At 37.8% G+C, this 26,651-nt stretch overlaps 1 protein-coding gene across 7 annotated transcripts in view; it reads right to left on the reverse strand.

Annotated features, from left to right (window-relative positions):
• UIMC1 (ubiquitin interaction motif containing 1) overlaps positions 1–26,651 on the reverse strand; it is a 138,743-nt gene that overhangs the window by 102,297 nt on the left and 9,795 nt on the right. For 5 of the 7 annotated variants that reach the window (XM_073802823.1, XM_073802825.1, XM_073802824.1 and 2 more), the window contains one exon: positions 22,680–22,834. In XM_073802823.1, the coding sequence (XP_073658924.1) occupies positions 22,680–22,826 (147 nt within the window). In that variant the 5' untranslated portion in view covers positions 22,827–22,834. Of the gene's footprint in view, positions 1–12,467; positions 12,671–22,679; positions 22,835–26,651 lie in introns of those variants that run through there. The other 2 variants (XM_073802827.1, XM_073802828.1) reach the window with 2 other exon arrangements.

Here is a 26,651-nt window from a genome sequence, read left to right on the forward strand (position 1 = left end):
AGCTCTATTTACAATAGCCCGGAGATGGAAACAATGTAAGTGTCCATCATTGGATGAATGGATAAAGAAGATGTGGCACATATATACAATGGAATATTACTCAGCCATAAAAAGAAACAAAATTGAGCTGTTTGTAGTCAGATGGATGGACCCGGAGTCTGTCATACAGAGTGAAGTAAGTCAGATAGAGAAAGACAAATACCGTATGCTAACACATATATATGGAATTTAAGAAAAAAAAATTGTCATGAAGAACCTATGGGTAAGACAGGAATAAAGACACAGACCTACTAGAGAATGGACTTGAGGATATGGGAAGGGGGAAGGGTAAGCTGTGACAAAGCAAGAGAGTGGCATGGACATATATACAGTACCAAACGTAAAATAGATAGCTAGTGGGAAGTAGCCGCATAGCACAGGGAGATCAGCTCGGTGCTTTGTGACCACCTAGAGGGGTGGGATAGGGAGGGTGGGAGGGAGGGAGACACAAGAGGGAAGAGATATGGGAACATATGTATATGTATAACGGATTCACTTTGTTATAAAGCAGAAACTAACACACCATTGTAAAGCAATTATACTCCAAAAAAGATGTAAAAATAAAAAAATTTTTTTAAAAATAATTTCAACAGATGCCTACCTATAATAAATATAATAAATTTATATAATTCATATAAGAAACTTAAATGAGTGGAATCAAAAAAAAAAAAAGATTCCAAAACCTATGGGACACGACAAAAGCAGTTTTAAGAGGGAAGTTTATACCAATGCAAGCTTACCTCAGGAAACAAGAAAAATCTCAAGAAACAACCTAATCTTACACCTAAAGCAACTAAAGAAAGAAGAACAAACAAAACCCCAAGTTAATAGAAGGAAAGAAATCATAAAGATCAGAGTAGAAATAAATGAAATAGAGGCCAAGAAAACAGAAAGATCAATGAAACTAAAAGCTTTTTGAAAAGATAAACAAAATTGATAAACCTTTAGCCAGACACATCAAGAAAAAAAGGGAGAGTGCTCAAATCAATAAAATCAGAAATGAAAAGGAGAAATCACAACTGACACAACAGAAATACAAAGGACCATAAGAGACAACTTACGACCAACTATATGCCAAAAAAAATGGACAACCTAAAAAAAATGGACAAATTCTTAGAAAGATACACTCTCCCAAAACTGAACCAGGAAAAAGTAGAAAATATGAACACACCAATTAAAAGTACTGAAATTGAATCTGTGATTTTAAAACTCCCAACAAACAAAAGTACAGGACCAGATGGCTTCACAGGCCACTTCTTCCAAACATTTAAAGAAGAGTTAACACCTATCCTTCTGAAGCTACTCCAAAAAACTGCAGAGGAAGAAACACTTCCAAACTCATTCTATGAGGTCACCATCACCCTGATTCCAAAACCAGACAAAGATAACCACAAAAAAAGAGAAAATTACAGGCCAATATCACTGATGAACATAGACGCAAAAATCCTCAATAAGATACTAGCAAACTGAATGCAACAATACATTAAAAGGATCATATACCATCATCAAGTGGGATTTATCCCAGGGATGCAAGGATTTTTCAATATCCACAAATAAACCAATGTGATACACCACATTAACAAATTGAAGAATAGGGACTACCCTGGTGGCACAGTGGTTAAGAATCCGCCTGCCCATGCAGGGGACATGGGTTCGATCTGTAGTTCGGGAAGATCCCACATGCCACGTAGCAACAAAGCCCATGTGCCACAACTACTGAGCCTGCGCTCTAGAGCCCGCATGCCACAACTACTGAAGCCCAAGAGCCTAGAGCCTGAACTCCACAACAAGAGAAGCCACTGAAATGAGAAGCCCACACATGGCAATGAAGAGCAGCCCCCGCTCGCTGCAACTACACAGAGGTCACATGCAGCAACGCAGCCAAAAGACCCAATGCAGCCAAAAAAAAAAAAACCAACGAATTGAAGAATAAAAACCATATGATCATCTCAATAGATGCAGAAAAAGCTTTTGATAAAATACAACATCCATTTACAATAAAAACTCTCCAGAAAGTGGGCATAGGGGAAATCTACCTCAACGTAAAAAAGGCCACATATGACAAACTCACGCTAATATCATATTCAATGGTGAAAAACTGAAAGCATTTCCTCTAAGATCAGGGAAGAGACAAGGATGTCCACTCTCACCACTTTTTATTCAACATAGTTTTGGAAGTCCTAGCCACAGCAAGCAGAGAAGAACAAGAAATAAAAGGGACCAATTTGGAAAAGAGGAAGTAAAATTGTCACTCTTTGCAGGTGACATGATGCTACACATAGCAAATCCTAAAGACACTACCAGAAAACTACTAGAGCTCATCAACGAATTCAGTAAAGTTGCAACATACAAAATTAATACACAGAAATCTGTTGCATTTCTATACACTAACAACAAAAGATCTGAAAGAGAAATTAAGGAAACAATCCCATTTACCATCACATCAAAAAGAATAAAATACCTAGGAATAAACCTACCTAAGGAGGCAAAAGAGCTGTACTCTGAAAACTGTAAGATGCTGATGAAAGAAATCAAATAAGACACAAACAGATGGAAAGTTATACCATGTTTTTGGATTGGAAGAATCAATATTGTCAAAATGACCATACTACCCAAGTCAATCTACAGATTCAATGCAATCTCTATCAAACTACCAATGGCACTTTTCACAGAACTAGAACAAAAAACTTTTAAATTTGTATGGAAACACAAAAGACCCACAGCAATGTTGAGAAAGAAAAACGAAGCTCAAGAAATCAGGGTCCCTGACTTCAGACTATATTACAAAGCTACAGTCATCAAAACAAAATGGTCCTAGCACAGAAACAGAAATATAGATCAATAGAACAGGATAGAAAGCCCAGAAATAAATCCACTCACCTATGGTCAATTTATCTATGACAAAGGAGGCAAGGATATACAATAGAGAAAAGACAGTCTCTTCAATAAGTGGTGCTGGGAAAACTGGACAGCTACATGTAAAAGAATGAAATTAGAACATTCTCTAACACCATACACAAAAATAAACTCAAAATGGAATAAAAACCTAAACATAGGACCAGATACCATAAAACTCCTAGAGTAAAATATAGGCAAGATGCTCTTTAACATAAATTGCAGCAATATCTTTCTGGATCCACCTCCTTGAGTAATGAAAATAAAAATAAACAAATGGAACCTAATTAAACTTAAAAGCTTTTGCACAGCAAACGAAACTATAACAAAACGAAAAGACAACCTACGGAAAGGGAGAAAATATTTGCAAACGATGCAACCAACAAGAGATTAATTTCCAAAATATACAAACAGCTCATATAGCTCAATATCAAAAAAACAAACAACCCAATCAAAAAATGAGCAGAAGACCTAAATAGACATTTCTCCAAAGAAGACATACAGAAGGCCAAAAGGCAGATGAAAAGATGGTCAACATCACTAATTATTAGAGAAGTGCAAATCAAAAGTACAATGAGGGGGACTTCCCTGGTGGCGCAGTGGTTGAGAGTCCGCCTGCCGATGCAGGGGACACAGGTTCATGCCCTGGTCCGGGAAGATCCCACATGCCGCGGAGCAGCTGGGCCCACGAGCCATGGTCACTAAGCCTGCGCGTCCGGAGCCTGTGCTCCGCAACGGGAGAGGCCACAACAGTGAGAGGCCCGCGTACCGCAAAAATATAAAAAGTAAAAAATAAATAAAAAGTACAATGAGGGGACTTCCCTGGTGGTCCAGTGGTTAAGAATCTGCCTTGCAATGCAGGAGATCCAGGTTCGATCCCTGGTCAGGGAAACAAGATCCCACATGCTGCAGAGCAACTTAAGCCCACACACTGCAACTACTACTGAGCCCAGTGCTCTACAGCCGACATGTCACAACCAGAGAGCCCTTGTGTCACAACACCTGAGCCTGCGTGCTCTGGAGCCTGTGCGCCACAACTAGAGAGAAGCCTGTGTGCTGCAAAGAAAGATCTTGCATGCCACAACGAAGATCCCGCGTGCCACAACAAGGCCCAATGCAGCCAAATAAATCAAAAAAAAAAAAAAAAAAGGACAGTGAGGTATCAACTCACACCGGTCAAAATGGCCATCATCAAAAAGTCTACAAATAAATGCTAGAAAGTGTGTAGAGAAAAAGGAAGCCTCCTACAATGCTGGTGAGAATGTAAATTGGTACAGCCACTATGGAAAAGTTTGGAGCTTCCTTAAGAAACTAAAAATAGAGCTACCATATGATCCTGCAATCCCACTCCTAGACATATACCCAGAGAAAACCCTAATTTCTAAAAGATTCATGCACCAAAATGTTCACTGCAGCACTATTTACAATAGCCAAGACATGAAAGCAAACTAAATGTCCATCGACAGATGAATGGATAAAGAGATGTGGTATACACACACACACACACACACACACACACACACACACACACACACACACACACACACACTGGAATATTACTCAGCCATAAAAAAGAATGAAATAATGCCATTTTCAGCAACATGGATGGACCTAGAGATTATCATACTAAGTGAAATAAGCCAGACAAAGACAAATATCATATGACATTGCTTATATGTGCAATCTAAAACAAAAAAAAAAAACAGACACAAGTGAACTTATTTCCAAAACAGAAAGAGGCTGACAAACACAGAAAACAAACTTACGGTTCCAAAAGGGAAAGGGGGGTGGAGGAGGGATAAATTAGGAGCCTGGGATTAACATATACACAATACTATGCATAAAATATATAACCAACAAGGACCTACTGTATAGCACAGGGGACTATTCTCCATATTTTGTAAAAACCTATAACTGAATTGCTGTGCTATACACCTGAAACTTACACAATACTATAAATCAACTATACTTCAGTTAAAAAATTTTTTTAAGAAAAGAAAGAAGTTGAAAGAATATTCAAGTGAATAGTTAGTATAACCATGAGACCTAGGTTAGGTAAGAAGGAAAGTGAGGACATGACAGGATGATGGACAATGAGAAGGTGATAGCCTGGAATTAGACATCCTAGTGGGACTGAAGGATTATTGGAGTTAGGGTATTAGAAGGAGTGAGCTGGAAAAGACAGGTGGTGGTGATGTTGGATTGACAGGCTCAATCAGGGTTCCTCACTGGAACCACAGAACACAGAAAATGAATCGAATGTTTTCCTTACTTCTCCCAAGGATGGTACATAACTGGTTGGTACTATTCTAGATGCGGAGGACAGAGGTTAATGCATTACATACAATGGATGCCTGAGGACATTAGGCTTACTTCTCTCTCAGAAATCCCACTTGAGAAAGGCTGAGATGGTATGATCCATGGGAGCTGATAGCAAAAAGGTAAAGGAAGTGAGAGGACAGATACTGAATGAATCATAGCTTAGGTTGAACTACAGAAACTGCAACTTTCATATTCTTCAGTCTAATATGTACATATTAAAATCACCAAGAATGATGGCAAGACTGGCAAAAAGAAAGACAGCAAGTGATACGTTAAAAGTTTCAACGAATAGCCAGGAAAAGGGGTGGGGTGGGTGACCAGGAGGATAGTAGATGACTTCTTCAAGGTGGAGCAGCAGGTGTAGCAGAATGGTCTGTGCTTCAAACCAGGTTTTCCAGTAGTCTGGAAGCAACAACGAAGAGTAAGAGGATATTTACCCCACCTCCAGGTCAGTGGTATTGTGTTGTAAGGAAGAAGAAACAGCCAGTACCTGAGAAGGTACAAGGAGAAGCAGTATGCTCAGAGGACAGCCATCTTTCAGTTCGAGCAAGAAGATGAAGGGAAATTCCACAGAGAGGGTTAAGAATGTCGATTTTTTTGATCACTGACCCTAATTCCAGAGGGCAGAGCCATTTTGAGCGCAGGAGAGGGAGACTGAGTCATATTAGAAAAGTGCCCCCAGATGACGGATTAGAGTCGTGGGATGAGAATCTAGGTGATGAGAGAAGCTATGGGAAGCCTGAATTTCTTGGGGGTGTCCAAGGTAAGCAGATTTAAGGCAAGACAGGATTAGTCCAGGTTATCTTCTTTTTTTCTTTTAAACTTTTTTTTAAATGAGATTGATTGATTGATTGAAGTAATTTTATTTTATTTATTTATTTTTGGCTGCGTTGGGTCTTCGTTGCTGCGCTCAGGCTTTCTCTAGTTGTGCCGAGCAGGGCTACTCTTTGCTGCGGTGCGCAGGCTTCTCACTGCGGTGGCTTCTCTTGTTGTGGAACACAGGCTCTAGTTGTGCAGGCTTCAGTAGTTGTGGCGCGGGGGTGCAGTAGTTGTGGCACACGGGCTTAGTTGCTCCGTGGCATGTGGGATCTTCCCAGACCAGGGCTCGAACCCGTGTCCCGTACACTGGCAGGTGGATTCTTAACCACTGTGCCACCAGGGATGTCCCCAGTCCTGGTTATCTCTTAAAGGAGCAGTACTAGCCAATGCCATGACAGAAATGTTCTACATCAGCAGGATCAAACTCGGTAGCGACTAGTGCCTACTGAGCACTTGAAATGTGACTCATATGACATTCACAAAAATGAAAAGAGTATCAGTGAACTGTGGGACTATTTCAAGTGACCTAATACACAGGTAACTACAGTCCTTGTACAGGGCAAGGAACAAAAACACATGTGAAGAAATAATGACTGAGAACATTCCAAACTTGATGAAAACTATAAATCCACAGATCTAATAAGTTCTAAAACCCACAGGTACAATAAGCATCTTTTTAAAAGAGCATAGTGCGACTTCCCTGGTGGTCCAGTGGTTAAGAATCTGCCCTCCAATGCAGGGGACACAGGTTCAATCCCCGGTCAGGAAACTAAGATCCCACATGCTGTGGGGCAACTAAGCCCACAAGCCACAACTACAGAGCCCCCACACTCTGGAGCCTGCACGCAATGAAAGATCCCACATGCTGCAACTAAGACACAGCCAAAAATAAATAAATAAATATTAAAATTAAAAAAGAGTGAAGGGCTTCCCTGGTGGCACAATGGTTGAGAGTCCGCCTGCCGATGCAGGGGACACGGGTCCGTGCCTCGGTCCGGGAAGATCCCACATGCCGCGGAGTGGCTGCACCCGTGAGCCATGGCAGCTGAGCCTGCACGTCCGGAGCCTGTGCTCCGCAATGGGAGAGGCCACAACGGTGAGAGGCCCACGTACAGCAAAAAAAAAAAAAAAGAGTGAAAAGGCAAGTCACTCTGACAGAGTTGTCATACCTCACAGAATTTCTAGTCAGAATATGTATAAAAGAATACAAAAATAAATAAATAAATAAACACATCATAATCAACTGTTAAAAACCGGTGTGAGGGCTTCCCTGGTAGTGCAGTGGTTGAAAGTCCACCTGCCAATGCAGGGGACATGGGTTCATGCACCGGTCCGGGAAGATCCCACATGCCGTGGAGCGGCTGGGCCCATGAGCCATGGCCGCTGAGCCTGTGCGTCCGGAGCCTGTGCGTCCGGAGCCTGTGCTCCGCAACGGGAGAGGCCACAACAGTGAGAGGCCTGCGTACAGCAAAAAAAAAAAGCGATGTGATAGGGACTTTCCTGGTAGTAAGACTCCCCATTTCCACTGCAGAGGGCATGGGTTCGATCTCTGGAACTGCATGGAGCAGCCAAAAAAAAAAAAGATGAAAAAAAAAAAAACACAAAAAACAGTGATAAAGGAAAAATCTTAAAGCCAGAGGAAAAAAATGAACACACAGAAAAAACAAAGATTATACCAGATTTCCTGGAAACAATATAAGCAAGAAGACAGGGGAGCAAAATCTTTTAAAATACTGAAAGAAGAAAGTTAACTTACTAAAATTCTTTAACCTACCAGCAAAATCTTTCAAAAATGAAGGCTGAGACTCAGACACAGAAAACAAATTTATGGTTACAAAAGGGGAAAGGGGGCTGGGGAGAGGGATAAATTAGAAGGTTGAGATTAACATATACACACTACTATATACAAAATAGATAACCAACAAGGACCTACTATATAGCACAGAGCACTATATTTTGTAATAAACTACAAGGGAAAAGAATCTGAAAAGGAATATATAGAGAATATATATATATATAACTGACTCACTCTGCTGTACCCCTGAAACTAACATGATATTGTAAATCAAGTATACTTCAATAAAAATAAATAAATAAAAATTTAAAGGTAAAAAAAAAAATGAAGGCTACTAAATGTAATATGATATCCTGGATTAGATCCTAGAACAGAAATAGGTTAGTAGTGGAAAATCTGGTGAATCTGAATGAAGTCTAGAGTTTAGTTAATGCAATAGTGTTAATGTCTCAGTTCTGAAAAATGCACCATGGTTATAATGTTAAAAAGATGTTAACATTAGAAGAAAGTGAGTGAATGGTATAAAGAAACCTGTGTACTATCTTTCCAACATTTTAACAAATCTAAATTATTCCAAACTAAAAACTTTATTGGAAAAAAAAGACAAAACAGAGACTTTTCAGATATACTAACACTGTAACAATTAATTGCCAGCAGACCCACAAACAAAAAACAAAGTCCTTCAGGCAGGACTGGATTGTGGGCCTCCCTCCGTTTAATTCATATGTTTAATACCTAATGTGATGGTATTTAGAGTTGCCTCCTTTGGGAGGTAATTATGATTAGATGAAGTCATTAAGGTGGGATCCTCATGATGGAATTAATGCCCTTATAAGAGGAAACACCAGAGAGCTTGCTGTCTTTCTCCCAGTACATGCAGAAAAGAAAAGCCATATGAGTACATAGTGAGAAAGTAGCCATCTGAAACTCAAGGAGAGAGTTCTTACCAGACACTGACCCTTCTGGCACTTTGATCTTGGACGTCTCCAGAATTGTTAGGAAGTAAATTTACATGTTTAAGCTACCTAGTCTATGGCATAAGAAAAACATGACACCAGATGTAAATACAGAGTTACACAAAGAAATGAAAAGCACCAAAAATGGAAACTACATGAATAACTACATGACTGTTTCTCTTTATCATCAAACAATAACTATTTAACAAAATAATAATAATGTATTATGGGGTTTACAATACATGTACAAGTAAAATGCATGACAACAGTAACAAAGTTGGGGAGGGATAATAACAGTAAACTATTGTAAGATGTTTATATTATACACGAAGTGGTATGGCATCACTTGAAGGTAGACTGTGATAGGCTAAATATGCATACTAAAAATAACCACTAAAATAAAAAAGCATTATAACCAGCAAGTCAAAAATGGAGATAAAATGGGATCATAGGGAGGGAGGGGGAGGGGGAGGGGGGGAGAGAGAGAGAGAGAGAGAGAGAGATTATAAAAAATACTTGATTGACAAAAAGTAGGCAGAGTACCTAAACAGACACACCAGTCAAAATGGCCATCATCAAAAAGTCTACAAACAATAAATGCCGGAGAGAGTGTAGAGAAAAGGGAACCCTCCTACACTGTCGGTGGGAATGTAAATTGGTGCAGCCACTATGGAGCACAGCATGGAGGTTCCCCAAAAAACTAAAAGTAGAGTTGCCATATGATCCAGCAATCCCACTCCTGGGCATATATCCAGACAAAACTACAATTTGAAAAGATACATGCACCCCAATGTTCATAGCAGCACTATTTACAACAGCCAAGACATGAGGGCAACCTAAACCATCGACAGATGAATGGTTAAAGAAGTTGTGGTATATATGTATACAATGAAATATTACTCAGCCATAAAAAATAAGAAATAATGCCATTTACAGCTACGTGGATGGACCTAGAGATTATCATACTAAGTGAAGTAAGTCAGAAAGAAAAAGGGATTTCGCTGGTGGTCCAGTGGTTAAGAATACGCCTTCCAATGCACGGGACGCAGGTTCAATTGCTGGTCAGGGAACTAAGATCCCACATGCCGCGGGGCAACTAAGCCCGTGTGCCACAACTAGAGAGCCCGCATGCCATACCACAACTAAGACCCAACGCAGCCAAAAATAAATAAATATTTTAAAAAAAAAGAATCTGGGGCTTCCCTGGTGGCAGTGGTTGAGAGTCTGCCTGCCGATGCAGGGGACATGGCTTCGTGCCCAGGTCCAGGAAGATCCCACATGCTGCGGAGCAGCTAGGCCCCGTGAGCCACGGCCGCTGAGCCTGCGCATCCGGAGCCTGTGCTCCGCAACAGGAGAGGCCACAACAGTGAGAGGCCTGCATACCACAAAAAAATAAAAATAAAAAATCTGCCTTCCAATACAGGGGATGCGAGTTACATCCTTGGTCAGGGAACTAAGATCCCACATGCGGCAGGGCAACTAAGCCTGCATGCCACAACCACTGAGCATGTGAGCCACAACTAGAAAGCCCGTGTTCTGCAACTACAGAGCCCACGCACTCTGCAGCCCCCGCGCTGCAACTACTGAGCCCACATGCCACAGCTAGAGAGAAGCCTGCACGCCACAATGAAAGATCCTGCATGCCACAACGAAGACCCCGAGTGCTGCAACTAAGACCTGACACAGCCAAGAATAAAATAAATATTAAAAAAAAAGAGGGAAGACAAATACCATATGATATCACTTATATGTGTCATCTCACATATGACACAAATGAAGTTACCTACGAAACAGAAACAGACTTGTGGTTGCCAGGGTGGGGGATAGAGGAGAGGTGGATTGGAGTTTGGGACTAGCAGATGCAAACTATTATATATAGAATGGATAAACAACAAGATCCTATTGTATAGGACAGGGAACTATACTGAGTATCCTGTAATAAACCATAATAGAAAAGAATATTAGAAAGAATACATATGTATATAAATGAATCACTTTGCTGTACACCAGAAACTAACACAACACTGTATATCAACTATACTTCAATAAAAAAATAAAATAAATAAACAGACTCACAGACTTAGAAAACAAACTTACGGTTATCAAAGGGAAAAAGGGTAGGGAGAGATAAATTAGGAGCTGGGGGTTAACAGTTACACACTATTATATATAAAACAGATAAACAACAAGGTCCTACTGTACAGCACAGGGAACTATATTCAGTATCTTGTAATACCTATAATGGAAAAGAATCTGAGAAAGAATATATATACATATCTGAATCACTTTGCTGTACACCAGAAACTAATACAACATTGTAAACCAGCTACACTTCAATAAAAAATTTAAAAAAAAAAAACTTGAGTGATCCAAAAAAGGTGCCCCCCAAAATCAAAAAAGGACATAAAGATGGCACAAATTAAAAACAAACATCAAGACAATATATTCAAATCTAACTATATCAATAATCACATAAAACTTGAAAGGTCTAAATACCCAAATTAAAGACAGAGACTGTCAGAATGGTAATAAAGACTTAACTATATGTGCTGCCTACAAGAAATTCACATTTCTTTTACATTTAAATGAGATCCTTAAATTAAATTTAAATGTAATTTAAAAGAAAAATTTTAATTACATTTAAATGTAAAGATACAAAAAGATTCAAAATAAGAGGATGAAAACAAAAATACTACAGTAAAACAAGTCAAAAGAAAGCTTGATGGCCACAGCATAATGGAAATAACAACAAAGGAAATAACAACAATAACAACAATGGAAATAACAACAAAGTGCACTCATGAGCTGCACTTAGAAAAGTCACCCAGTGAAGAGACAGAGAAACCTATGAAGGATTCTACACTAGATAACGAGGTTGACACACCTATAATATAAGGAACATTTGAGAAGTTTATAATGGTTTAAAATAGTTTTCTTTCAAAACGTTGGGACTGTTGAAAGTTTTAAATTTTACAGGCATAGGTTTTGATGTTTAAAACTTATTTTAAGGGAGAAAAATCCCTTGACTTTGCTTAAACATTAAAAGTAATTAAATTGTTAATTGGACTTGTGCAGTATTAACAGCTACGTCATACAGTAAATGTGGGGAAAATCCATTTAGAAAATGATAAATTGTTTTTCCAGAATTACCGTTGTGGCATATTTTCAATTAGTTAATGTGTAATTCATAGTAGCAAAAGTTACATTTTTAAAACTACTTGTATAAACATTTTTCCCAAATACTATGGTTCTTGTGCATAGTTTTTTTTTTAATATTTATTTTATTCATTTGGTTGCACTGGGTCTTGGTTGCAGCTCACCAGCTCCTTAGTTGCAGCACATGTGCTCCTTAATTGCAGCCAGTGGGCTCCTTAGTTGCAGCTCGCCTCTCCTTAGTTGTGGCATGCGAACTCTTAGTTGCAGCATGCATGTGGGATCTAGTTCCCTGACCAGGGATCGAGCCCGGGCCCCCTGAACTGGGAGCATGGAGTCTTAACCAGTGTGGCACCAGGGAAGTCACTGTGCATAGTTTTTAAGAATCTTGGATTTAGAGACTGTCTTTTCACAAATTATAGGTTTTACAGAAATTGAAGAACTTTGACAGATAAAATGTTGCTTCTATATAAGTAATGATTCTCTACCTTTTATCAAAAGTTCATCTTAGGGCTTCCCTGGTGGCGCAGTGGTTGAGAGTCTGCCTGCCGATGCAGGGGACACGGGTTCATGCCTCAGTCTGAGAGGATCCCACATGCCGTGGAGCGGCTGGGCCCGTGAGCCATGGCCGCTGAGCCTGCACGTCCAGAGCCTGTGCTCCCCAACGGAAGAGGCCACAACAGCGAGAGGCCTGCGTACCGCAAAAAAAAAAAAGTTCATCTTAATCTCCTACATTGTGTTACATTATACGGCTTCTCTGTAACAATGTGTAGTTTGTATGCCTTTTTGTATCACAACCAGATAACCAACTAAAGTTGAAGTGACAATCCTACAAAATACAAAAGTCTTATTTCTGAAGACAATTTCAATTGGGGGAATTCTGTTAAATCACATGACTTTCATGCACTGGGCAAAATGGACTATAGGAATGAATCTGGCTGTAGGGTTATTAACCTTCTTGAAGTCAACCATCTAAGATCCTATATAAGCACTAATGGACAAAATTCAAAACTAAATGATAAAAGTTTATTTTTGAGAAATGTCTCAAGTTTTGAAGGTTTTTTTTTTTTAAGGAACACTCATTAAGGAAGTCACTGAAGTAGCATTTTTTAAACTGGAAAAAATCAATCCATGATGCCTGTAAAGTAAATCTAGGTAAATACCATATAAAGAAACTAAGCTAGTTGAAAACATGGCTATATTAGAAGGGAATTTTATTCTCATTCCTATATTATATATGTGACAGAATTGCAAAGAATGGAAATATTTATTTCTTCTAGGCAGCAGAAAAAGTAAGAGTGACTCGTATTTAATAGTCTGTAATATTAACATATATGGACTATATATCAGGATGAAGCAGTGTTAACACAAGATAGCATTTCTAAAATATTATTTTGAACATTAGGTCATTTGGTAATTTTCTATAGTTAAAAGATACTTCTCATGTTTTGAAACTAAATAAATGCGGGGAAATGGCTTAATTATAATTTTAGGCCCGCAGTTTGTAAGTTCCAGAAAAAGGGTATTTGCATGTGACAGGCATTGTATGCTTTAACCTCATGGATAACTATTTTTATCTACAGGTGAAAAGTTTTAATTATTTTAATAACTAGATATTTTGCTTTTCAGAGGTCTTAAAATGGAAGTAGACCCATTGTTTTGAGGGAATTCCATTACTTTATACAAAAACCAGTCATTCTACGTTTGGTCCTTAATAAAATTTTAATTTGGACAGATTTATTCCAGCTAAGCCATAAATGTTAACATGTAAACTTGTTTTTATTAAAGAATTGTCCTATGGGGACTTTCCTGGCAGTCCAGTGGTTAAGACCCATGCTTTGACTGCAAGGGGCATGGGTTCGATCCCTGGTCAGGGAACTAAGATCCTGCATGCCGCATGGCACGGTCAAAAAAAAAAAAATTCCCCTATCAATAAAAAGAAGGGAACTCCCCAGCAGTCCAGTGGTTAGGACTCCACACTTCCACTGCTGAGGACACAGATTCAATCCCTGATCGGGGAAGCAAAAATCTCGCAAGTCACACAGCGCAGCCAAAAAAAAGAAAACTGGAGTAGCTATATTACTGTCATAAGAAGTAAATATCAGAACAAAGATTATCACCAGTGATTAAAAAAAGGTTATTTCATAACAATAACAGGCTCAATCAAGAGAGAAAAATCCTAAATGTTCACACACCTAATAACAAAACTTCAAAATACATGAAACAAAAATTGACAGAACTGAAAAGAGAAATAGGCAAATCCACAATTATAGTCAAAGGCTATAATACTTCCCTCAAAATATTTGTAGAATATTTGGAGAAAAACAATAAGGGTACAGTAAATTTGACAACATTATCAAACAACTTGACCAGATTGACATTTATAGAAAACATCACCCAAAATACACATTCTTCTCAAGTACACACAGAATATTTACCAAGATAAATGATATTCTAGGTCATAAAACAAGTTTCAATCAATTTAAAAAGGATTCAAAGTACACATGACCAATGTAATTAAATCAGAAATAACTAACAGAAAAACCTAGAAAAATTTCCAAGTATTTAAAAACTAAATGTTGTACCTCTAAATAACCTATGAATCAAAGAAGAAATCAAAGGGAAATTAAAAAGTATTTTGAATTAAATGAAAACACAACATGCAAAGAATTTGTGGGATGCTTTAGTAGTTCTTAAGCGAAAATTACACCATTAAACACATATATTAGAAAAGAAGGTCTCTTGCTCAGCTTGACCTTAGCTTCCATTTAAGAAAGTAGAATCAAAAGAGAAAACGAAACTAAGCAGAAGAGGGACTTCCCTGGTGGTTCAGTGGGCAAGATTTCTGCACTCCCAATGCAGGGGGCCCGGGTTTGATCCCTGGTTGGGGAACTAGATCCCACATGCGTGCTGCAACTAAGAGTCCGCATGTCGCAACTAAGAAGTCTGCATGCTGCAACTAAGACCCGGTGCAGCCAAAATAAACAAATATGTTTATAAATAAATAATAAAAAATAAAATAAGCACAAGAAAGGAAATAAAGATCAAAGTAGAAATCAATTAAACTGAAAACAGAAAAATTAAACAGAAAATCAGTGAATGCAAAAGTGATAAACCAGGCCAATCAAGATGAAGAAGAGCTGTATCAGGAATAAGAGAGGTGTTATCACCATACATTCTACAGATTTCAAAAGGTATAACAACGAAATATTATAAACAACTATTTATAACAAGAAATTCAACAATGTAGTTGAAATGGACAAATTCCTTGAAATATACAATCAAAGCTTACTCAAGAAAAGAGATAACTTTAATTGCATTATATGTATTAACGAAGTTGAAATTGTAGTTAAAATCCTTTCCACAAACAAAACTTCAAGCCCAGATGATTTTACTGGCAAATTCTATCAAACATTTAAGTTAGAAATAATATAAACTCTTCTAAAAAACTGAAGAGGATACATTTCCTAACTCATTCTATAAAGCCAAAATTACCCTGACATCAAAACCAGATAAAGACATTATAAGAAAACTACAAACCAATAACCCTCATGAAGATACGTGCAAAAATCCTAAATGAAATTTTAGCAAATCAAATCCAACATCAGGAGCAAGGGAAGTTTATCCCAAGAATGCTGGATTGATTTAATATTCAAAGATCAATGTAACTCACCACTCTGCCAGACTGAAAAAGAAAAATCATAACTTCATGTCATACACTAAGAAAAAACATTTGAAAAACAAACACTGTATGCTAACACATATATATGGAATATAAAAAAATGGTTCTGAAGAACGTAGGGGCAGGACAGGAATAAAGACGCAGACGTAGAGAATGGACTTGAGGACACGGAGAGGGGGAAAGGTAAGCTTGGATGAAGTGAGAGAGTGCCATGGACATATATACAATACCAAATGTAAAATAGATACCTAGTGGGAAGCAGCAGCACAGCACAGGGAGATCAGCTTGGTGCTTTGTGACCACCTAGAGGGGTGGGATAGGGAGGGTGGGAGGGAATGCAAGAGGGAGGGGATATGGGGATATATGTATATGTATAGCTGATTCACTCTGTTATAAGGCAGAAACTAACACACCATTGTAAAGCAATTATACTCCAATAAAGATGTTAAAAAAGAAAAAAGAAAAAACATTTGACAAAATCCAATACCCATTCCTGATCAAAACTCTCAGATAGTTTTACTTTTAGAGCACATAGTTATGCCTAAGCTCTCTTTCATAAAGGGTTGAACAGATACTAACAACAAAACAAATGCTATGAGATTCAAAAAACTATTCTCTAAAAGATGGAGAAAAAAATGGCAGACAGGAATTTATCTTTCCATTTCCAGGAAAGCTAAAACTTATCTAACTGAAATACTTCAAATTTACAACTGAGAATCCTGAAAATGGGGAATTGAAGATTGAAGAAGACAAGAATAAATACAGGTGGACCCTGAACAACGAGAGGGTTATGGGTACCGACCCTCCGCAGAGTCAAAAATTTGTGTATAACTTACAGGCGGCACCCTATATATACACGGATCCTCCATATCTGCAAATCCTCCATAACTGCGGTTCTGCATCTGCAGGTTCAACCAACCACAGATCATGTAATACAGTAATATTTACTATTGAAAAAAATCCATGTATAAGTGGACTCATGCAGTTCAAACCTGTGTTGTTCAAGGATCAACTGTATATCCAATTCATTGGATCTAACTGGCCCCATGGATTGTTTTGGGACCAACAGAATCCAACTGGGTACTGATCCTTATGTGCATCTTTCTTCAGGCAGTGAGGCAGGTGATCCAACTGATATCAAAGAAGTGATTTCATGATACAGCACGCTTTTTGTACTCTCTTATATAAATGTGTTTCTTACAATATGTCTACCAGCTTGTATCATACAACAGAAACTTTTAATAAACAGTTACTATGTACTGCAGACTTATTATGTGTCAGGTACTTTAAATACATCACCTCATTTAATTCCTCTCAAAACTCCTGTGAGGACTTCCCAGGTGGCACAGTGGTTAAGAATCCGCCTGCCAATGCAGGGGACATGGGTTCGATCCCTGGGCTGGAAGATCCCACATGCCACGGAGCAACTAAGCCCATACACCACAACTACTGAGCCTGTGCTCTAGAGCCCACGAGCCACAACTACTGAGCCCACGTGCCACAACTACCAAAGCCCAAGCACCTAGAGCCCGTACTCCACAACAAGAGAAGCCACCGCAATGAGAGGCCTGCACACCGCAACGAAGAGTAGCCCCCGCTTGCCACAACTAGAGAAAGCCCATGTGAAGCAATGAAGACCCAACACAGCCAAAAATAAAATAAATTTATTAAAAAAAAAAAAGATACATGCACCCCTATGTTCATAGCAGCACTGTTCACAATAGCCAAGACATGGAAACAACCTAAATGTCCATCAACAGATGAGTGGAGAAAGGAAATGTGATACATATATACAATGGAATGCTACTCAGCCATAAAAAAGAACGAAATAATGCCATTTGCAGCAACATGGATGCAACTAAAGATTATCATACTGAGTGAAGTAAGTCAGAAAGAGAAAGACAAATACCATATGATATCACTTACATGTGGAATCTAAAATACAACATGAACCTATCTATGAAACAGAAACAAAATCACGGACATAGAGAACAGATTGGTGGTTGCCAAAGGGGGAGTGGGTTGGGGGAGGGATGGAGTGGGAGGTTGGGGTTAGCAGCTGTAAACTTTTTTTTTTTTTGCTGTACGCGGGCCTCTCACTGTTGTGGCCTCTCCCGCTGCGGAGCACAGGCTCCAGACGCGCAGGCTCAGCGGCCATGGCTCACGGGCCCAGCCGCTCCGCGGCATGTGGGATCTTCCCGGACCGGGGCACGAACCCGCGTCCCCTGCATCGGCAGGCGGACTCCCAAGCACCGCGCCACCAGGGAAGCCCAAAACTTTTATATATAGAGTGGATAAACAACAAGTTCCCACTGTATAGCACTATATAGAGAACTATATCTGGTATCCTATGATAAACCACAATGGAAAAGAATATTTTTAAAAAAGAATGTATATATACATAAATATACAAAAAACTGAATCACTTTTCTATACAGCAGTAATTAACACAACATTTTAAATCAATTATACTTCAATTTAAAAAAGAAAGGGAGGGACGGAGGGAGGAAGGAAGGAAGGAAGAAAAAAGTAAGACATTTCCTGGCTTCTTCTGCACCAGAGAACTAGAATGTTTTCTTGAAGAAATACTGAAATAAATAAAACAGCAGCACCAACAAGTAAAGCTTAATACAGGTATTTTTTGATAATGTCTACTAATATAGGCCAAGCACTATTGTTAGGTATTTAAGATACAAAATTCTTAACCTCTAGGAAATCATGGTCTAGTGTTAAAGGCAGTAAAACACAGCGGCAGTTTCAAAACAGTGTGACAATCAATACTACAGAAATATAGGTTCTATGAAAGCATAAGAGATGGCCAACTGACCCCAATCTTGGAAGATCTGCAAGGACCCGCCCCCCCGCCCGCCAAAGAAACTGACATCTAAGCTGAAGAATAAATTAAAGTTACTGCTGTCAGCAGTGCAAAGAGCAGAAGAAATATCAAGTAATTCATTTAATTTTAAACTCACAGCCCAAAAGAATGACTGTACCAACTACTTTTTTACACTGTAAAACAAAGTCTTTTTTAAAAATGCACAAAAATACCAAGATACTAAAAGAACATAAAGTAATATTAAAAATTAGTTGGTGCGGGCTTCCCTGGTGACGCAGTGGTTGAGAGTCCGCCTGCCAATGCAGGGGACACACGTTCGTGCCCCAGTCTGGGAGAATCCCACAAAAAAAAAAAAAAAAGAAAAGAAAAATTAGTTGGTAGACCAGTTTTATGAACAAATCCTAGTAAACCTTAAAGAACAGAAAATTCCTCTACTATTTAAACTGGTAGAACATTAAAATAATGAAAAGCTTCCTCTATTTTATACCATAAACCTAATCCTAAAATCTGATGAACACAATACCAAAAAAAGACAATTACATAAAACAAACGCCACTAGGAATACAGATGCAAACTCATAAATGATATACTGAGAAAGAAAATTCAATATTATGTTAATGTAATATATCATGACCAAGTAAGATTTACTCCAGAAATGCGAAGATGTTCCAAAATTTAAAACTGTATTAATATATAATACTAACTGATAACAGGAGAAAAACTGTATCATCATCTTGCTAAATAATGAAATTTGATTAAATATTTGATTAAACATACATTTCTAAAAATACTAATAGTAAATAAGCAGTTAAAGAATATTTCTGAAACATAATAAAGAACAGAAATATGAAACATACAGCAAAACATCAGAATACTTCCACAATTAAATTCAAGATCAAGATAAAGATGTACTCTATCACTGACATCAATCAACATTATTGTGGCGTCTACAGTCAATGCAATAAAACAAGCAAAAAAGTTAATTGTAAACACTAGAAAGGAAAAGAGAAAAATTATCATTATTAGCAGATATAAGTGCCTATCTAAAAAACATAAGATAATCAACTGAATATTTATTTCAAAAATATGTTATAGATCAATGGAACAAAATAGAAAATCCAAAAACTAACCTATTTACAGACAAGATTTTAATTTACAATAAAGGTGAAATTTCAAATCTTTGGAGAAAGGATAGATTGCTGAAAAACATTGGTAGAAGTGCCTAACCACTGAGACTCAGTTTTTCAATATAAATGTACACTGTTTAGAGACACATGTAAATGTGGTAGCAATGTAAAGAAAAGAATGGAAAAGATAAATATAGTAGTTACCTCTGGATGTGTGGAAAGAGACGCATTTGGGGAGGGTCCACACTAAGTCAAGAGGGCTTCAAATATGGTGAATACATGTGTTCAGATTCTTTTTTTTAAACTATGCATTTACATATTATGCACTCTCCTGTACATACAATATATTTGACAATTTTTAAAAATTTAATGAGATAAATCTGTATGTGCTGTTATAGAAAGATCTACAAGTAATATTAAGTGAAAAAGCAAAACATTATGTGTCACATGATTCGTTTCCTGTAAAAGTTTTTATTGATGGTATTATGGATAAAGATTTTTTTTTCTGGAAGAATACAGAAGAAACTGTTACCTTTCATTAAATGTACACTGACTCAGATGTACATCCTCATTGTACACCTTTCTACACTGTTTTATTTTCAAACACTTTTGAACTGTTTTTATTCTGTTTTGATTTTTTAACAGGTATGTATATAACTTTTTTTTTTTTTTTTTTGCGGTACACGGGCCTCTCACTGTTGTGGCCTCTCCCGTCGCGGAGCACAGGCTCTGGACGCGCAGGCTCAGCGGCCATGGCTCACGGGCCCAGCCGCTCCGCGGCATGTGGGATCTTCCCGGGCCGGGGCATGAACCTGTGTCCCCTGCATCAGCAGGCGGACTCCCAACCACTGCGCCACCAGGGAAGCCCTAACTTTTTAATATAAATGTACATGTATAACTATTTTACTCTTGTCAATATTAAGTTTAGTTATCCAAATAGTAGCATCAATGGATTGTTCTCTTCTTTATACTTATATACTTTAAAAAAGAACTATTTAGACAAAATCCTAATTAAAAATCAGATTACAAGAAAGTTCCCCCCCAGAAAAACAAATATCCAACAGAAATATGAAAAACTGTTCCATCTTGCTTATTATTAAAAACATACTTCTGATTATCAAGTTGGGAAAAATAAAAAATGTCATAAGTCTTTGCAGGGAACAAGGAAATTAACACACTACTGATAAGAATATAAATGAGACTATTCAGACTGTAAAGGCTCTGACAGAGTATACCATATTAAAATTCTAAACTGATTTTGTAGGGATTATGGAGTCAAGGATTTCTAAGCAAGCAAGTACAAAGATCTAAAATTTAAATTCTTAGAAAAAAGCTGGAGTAAGCTAAATGAAATTTAGAGAGAAAAAACTGAAGGCAGAGAAGCAAGTTAAGCATCTGTTATAAGAACTCAAATAACAAGTGATCAAGAAAATAAATGAAAAATGGAACAGGAAGGACAGATGTGAGTGTCATTTAAGAGGTTAAACGCTAAAGGATGTGGGACTCCCCTGGTGGTCCAGTGGTAAAGAATCCGCCTCCCAATGCAGGGGATGCGGGTTCAATCCCTGGTCGGGGAACTAAGATCCCACATGCCACGGGGCAACTACTGAGCCCGCACACCTCAACTAGAGAACTGTGTGCCTCAAACTACAAAGCCCACGTGCTCTGGAGCCCGAAAGCCGCAACTACAAAGACCAACACGCTCTGGAGCCCATGCACCACAATCAGAGAGAGAAAACCCTCGCACCACAACGAAGATCCCACATGCCGCAACAAAGACCCGACGCAGCCAAAAATAAAAATAAATTTAAAAAAAAAAAGAAAAATCATATTAAAAAAGCTAAAGGATATGGTGAATCATTTGTGGTGAATGATTAGGTATAAAACATGAGATAGATGAAAGAGTTAGAGATAATTCTGAGCTTTATAACTTGAGGTAAATGAGTGGTTCTACCATCAAATGAGATAGAAGATAAAGAAGAGCGAGAGGTAAACTTAGAGGGAAAAACTATGACTTACTTCACTGGCTTACTGGATGTGACCTATAGACAGGTACAAATCTCCAATTAACAAATGGAAATAGGGAACAAAGGAAAGATGTTAAGATCTATTACAGCACTGTCCAACAAAGCTTTCTACAATGAAGGAAATGTTCTATACCTGCGCTAACACAGCAGGTACTAGAGGTGACTAGTGCAAGAAAGGAACTGATTTTTCCTTGTATTTAATTTTAATTAATTTAAATTTAAATAGCTACAGGTGGCTAGTTGCTACCACATTGGACAGAGTATATCTAGAGACTTAAAAGGCATTTCCATTGTCTTTCTCTCACTTTCCAAACATATGAAAATTAAGATTCACATCTAACTTATTCAAATAGTTTTAAAATACCACCTTCAGTTAATATAAAACTGAGGAACTATGATCCATCCTCAGCCAAACAGTATGATTTCTTTCTTTTAAGTAATTTTTTTTTTTTCGGTACGCGGGCCTCTCACTGTTGTGGCCTCTCCCTTTGTGGAGCACAGGCTCCGGACACGCAGGCCCAGCGGCCATGGCTCATGGGCCCAGCCGCTCCATGGCATGTGGGATCTTCCCAGACCGGGGCACAAACCCGTGTCCCCTGCATCGGCAGGCAGACTCTCAACCACTGTGCCACCAGGGAAGCCCTTAAGTAATTCTTAATTCCATTTACAAATCAAAATGAAGCTAAGTAAAAACTGCATGGTCAGGACTTCCCTGACGGTCCAGTGGTTAAAACTTCGCCTTCCAATGCAGGGGGTGCGGGTTTGATCCCTGGTCGGGGAGCTAAGATCCCACATGCCTCCCGGCCAAGACACCAAAACATAAAACAGAAGAAATATTGTAACAAATTCAATAAAGACTTAAAAATGGTCCACAACAAAAAAAAAAACCTTAAAAAAATTTTTTTAATTAAAAAAAAAAAAATCAAAAAACTTCATGGTGTCATTAAGGTATAGTCTCACAAAACAAACCAGTCACAGATAAGGAGGCCTAGTCTGAGACCTAGTGCTCTACTCTTCATAATACTGACCTCTCCATCACTATCAGATATCACAATGAATGCATCCTCAAGTCTACGCTTCTTCTTCACATTGACAGGACTGGTAGTTTCTATATCTTTCCTCTCCAGGTTCTGAGCTTCAGAGACTTCTTTAACTTTTTTCTTTCTCCGTGGCATCCTTTTGTCTGAAATACAAGGAAAAATAATTTAAAGTATAAGTTTTTTAGATGCTATTTGTAATTTGGTCATGTAAAAAAAAAAGATAGGCATCTAACAGAAGTAAAACTGGATTTCTGAACTCTTCTACTACTCATTAAGATTTGTATTTTTTCTATAAAGGAAAAAATACATATATAAATATATAAACCTCATCTCTTCAGCGATATTTCAATAGGAAAAATACAATAATTTATCCTAGTTCCTTAAACATTAACTTAAATAATTGGTCCTCTTGACTATATATTATTATTTATTTAAAAGTTTTTTTTTAATACCAATGCCTCAACCCAATAAAGGACATCTTCAAAATACCCACTGCTAATATCATACTTAAAGGTGAAAGACTAAATGCTTTCCTCTTAGGACAGGAACAAGACAAGAATGTCTGCTTTCATCATTTCTATTGAACATTATACTGGAGGCTCTAGACAGGTCAATTAAGCAAGAAGAAGAAATAAAAGACATCCAAATAGGAAAGGAAGAAGTAAAACTACTGCCTTTTGTAGATGGCATGATCTTGTATTCAGAAAATAAGAACTAAGAAATCCACTAAAAAACTGTTATAATTAATGAAAAAGTTCAGCAAGATTGCTGGATACAAGGTAAATATACAAAAATCAATTATACTGTTATCTACTAGCAATAAATAATCCAAAAATGAAAATTTTAAATTCCATTCTTAATAGCATCAAAAATAATAAAATTCTTAAATAATAATAAAATTCTTAACAAAATTTAACAAAAGTGCAACACCTGCAACTGAAAACTTTAAAATATTGTTGAAAGATATAAAAGATCTAAGTAAATGCAAAGACATCCCATGTTCATGAACTGGAAGACTTGACATTGTTAAGACAACAATATTCCCCAAATTGCTCTACAGATACAACATAATCCCTAATACAATTCCTATTGGCTTTTTTGTAGACATAGACAAGTTGATCCTAAAATTCATATGGAAAAACAGAGGTCCCAGAATAGCCAAAATAATTTTGAAAAAAAGGAACAAAGCTGAAGGACTCACACATCTCAATTTCAAAACTTACTACAAAGCTACATCATCAAGACCGTGTGGCACTGGCACAAGAACAGAAATAAAGATAAATGGGATAGAAGAACTATTCACTATGTGACAGTCAGGAAAACACCCACACGTTTGCTATCAATTGCTTTCGACAAAGGTACCAAGATAGTTCAATGGGCAAAGTATAAGTCTCTTCAACAAATGGTACTGGGACAACCAGATATCCAAATGCAAAAGAATGAAACTGGACCTCTACCTCACATAATAAAGAACTGCACGAAATAAATGGATCAAAGACCAGAATGAAAGAGCAAAACCTATAAAATTCTTAAGCAAAACATATGTATAAAGCTTTGTCATCTTGGACAGGCAACAGTTTGTTAAATATGACATAAAAAGCATAAACAACAATGGGACTTCCCTGGTGGCGCAGTGGTTAAGAATCCACCTGCCAATGCATGGGACATGGGTTCAAGCCCTGGTCCAGGAAGATCCCACATGCCACACAGCAACTAAGCCCATGCACCACAACTACTGAGCCTGCACTCTAGAGCCCGTGATCCCCAACTACTGAGTGCACGTGCAACAACTACTGAAGCCTGCATGCCTAGAGCCCATGCTCTGCAAAAGAGAAGCCATCGCAGTGAAGCACACACACCGCAATGAAGAGCAGCCCCCACTTGCCGCAACTAGAGAAAGCCTGTGCGCAGCAACAAAGACCCAACGCAGCCAAAAATAAATAAATAAAATAAACATATGTATTTTTTTAAAAAAGCATAAGCAACAAAAGAAAGAACAGATAAACTGGGCTTCATCTTATTAAAAACCTTTGTGCTCCAAACCATAATATTAAGAAAAGTTTAAAAAAATAATAAAGAATGGGAAAAATATTTGCAAAGCATCTATATAATAAAGGAACTGTATACAGAATATATAAAGAACTCTTGCAACTCAACAGTAAAAGGGCAAATAAACCAACTATAAAATGGGCAAAGAATATGAACACACATTTCTCCAAAGAAGATATATAAATGACCAGTAAGCACATGAAAAGGTGTTCAACACAATTAGTCATCAGGCAAATGCAAAGCCCACTAATGATTGCTATAAAAAAATAATAGAAAACAACAAGTGCTGACGAGGATATGGAGAAATTGGAATCCTAGTATATTGTTGATGGGAATGTAAAATGTGTGGGGGAAAAAAGAAGGAATGAAGTATTAATACAGGCTACAACATGAATAAACCTTGAAAACATGTTTAGTCAAAGAAGGCAGTCACAAAATATCACATTTTATATGAAACATCCAGAAGAGCAAATCTATAAACATAGAAAGTAGATTAGTGGTTGTCAAGGACAGGGGGATTGGAAGAGTTGAAGAGTAACCACTAAGGGGCAGAGAGATTTCTTTTTTGAGGTAATAAAATGTTTTAAAATTCTATACTTTTCAACTGCATGTTTTTTAATTGAAAATATAATTGATGTACAATATTATGTTATTTTCAGGTATATTAGATAGTGATCTGACATTTGCATACATTATGAAATGATCACCATAATAAGTCTAGTAACTCATCTGCACCCATACAAAACTATTAAAATATTACTGACCATATTCCTTATGCTATTACATCCTCATGGCTTATTTATCTTTTAACTAGAGATTTATACCTCAATCCCTTTCATCAATTTTGCCCCATCTCCAATCCCCCTCCCCTTTGGCAACCGCCAGTTTATTCTCTGTATCTATGAGTCTGTTTTGTTTTGTTTTTTAGATTCCACATATAAGTGAGATCACACATCTGTACTTGTCTTTTTCTGTCAGACTTATTTCACTTAGCATAATACCCTCTAGATCTATGCTGTTCCAAATGGCAAAATTTCATTTTCTTATGGCTCAGTAATATTTCACTGTGTGTGTGTGTGTGTGTGTGTGTGTGTGTGTGTGTGTATGACTTCTTCTTTATCCACTAACATATCAATAGACATTTAGGTTGCTTCCATATCTTGGTTACTGTAAATAATGCTGCAATTAACAATGGTGTGCATATATCTTTTCAAATTAGTGTTTTGTTTTCTTCGGGTAAATACTCAGAAGTGAAATTGCTGGATTATATGGCAGTTCAGTTTTTTAATTTCAGTTGTATAGTTTAAGTGGGTGGATTATATGGTAAGTGAATCATATCTCAAAGTTGTGGGGGATTTTTATTTTAAGAAAACAGCAAATGTTGTCAAGGATGTGGAGAAATTTTTTATAAATTTATTTATTTATTGGCTGTGTTGGGTCTTTGTTGCTGTGTAAGGTCTTTCTCTAGTTGCAGCAAGCAGGGACTACTCTTCATTGCGTTGCACGGGCTTCTCATTGTGGTGGCTTCTCTTGTTGCAGAGCACCGGCTCTAGGCATGTGGGCTTCAGTAGTTGTGGCACACGGGCTCAGTAGCTGTGGCTCACAGGCTCTAGAGCACAGGCTCAGTAGTTGTGGCACATGGGCTTAGTTGCTCCACGGCATGTGGGATCTTCCTGGACCAGGGCTCGAACTCATGTCCCCTGAGTTGGCAGGCAGATTCTTAACCACTGCACCACCAAGGAAGTCCCAAGGATGCAGAGAAATTAAAACTTTCATCCACTGCTAGTGAGAATATAAAATTCTGCAGCTGCTGTGGAAAATAGCTTGGCAATTCCTCAAAAAGTTAAAATACACTTAGCAATTCTACTCCCAGGTAAACACCCAATAAAATTAAAAAGTATTCAAAAAAAA

The sequence above is a fragment of the Tursiops truncatus genome, chromosome 3, assembly GCF_011762595.2.
Source record: "Tursiops truncatus isolate mTurTru1 chromosome 3, mTurTru1.mat.Y, whole genome shotgun sequence".
NCBI classification, from domain to species: Eukaryota; Metazoa; Chordata; class Mammalia; order Artiodactyla; family Delphinidae; genus Tursiops; species Tursiops truncatus.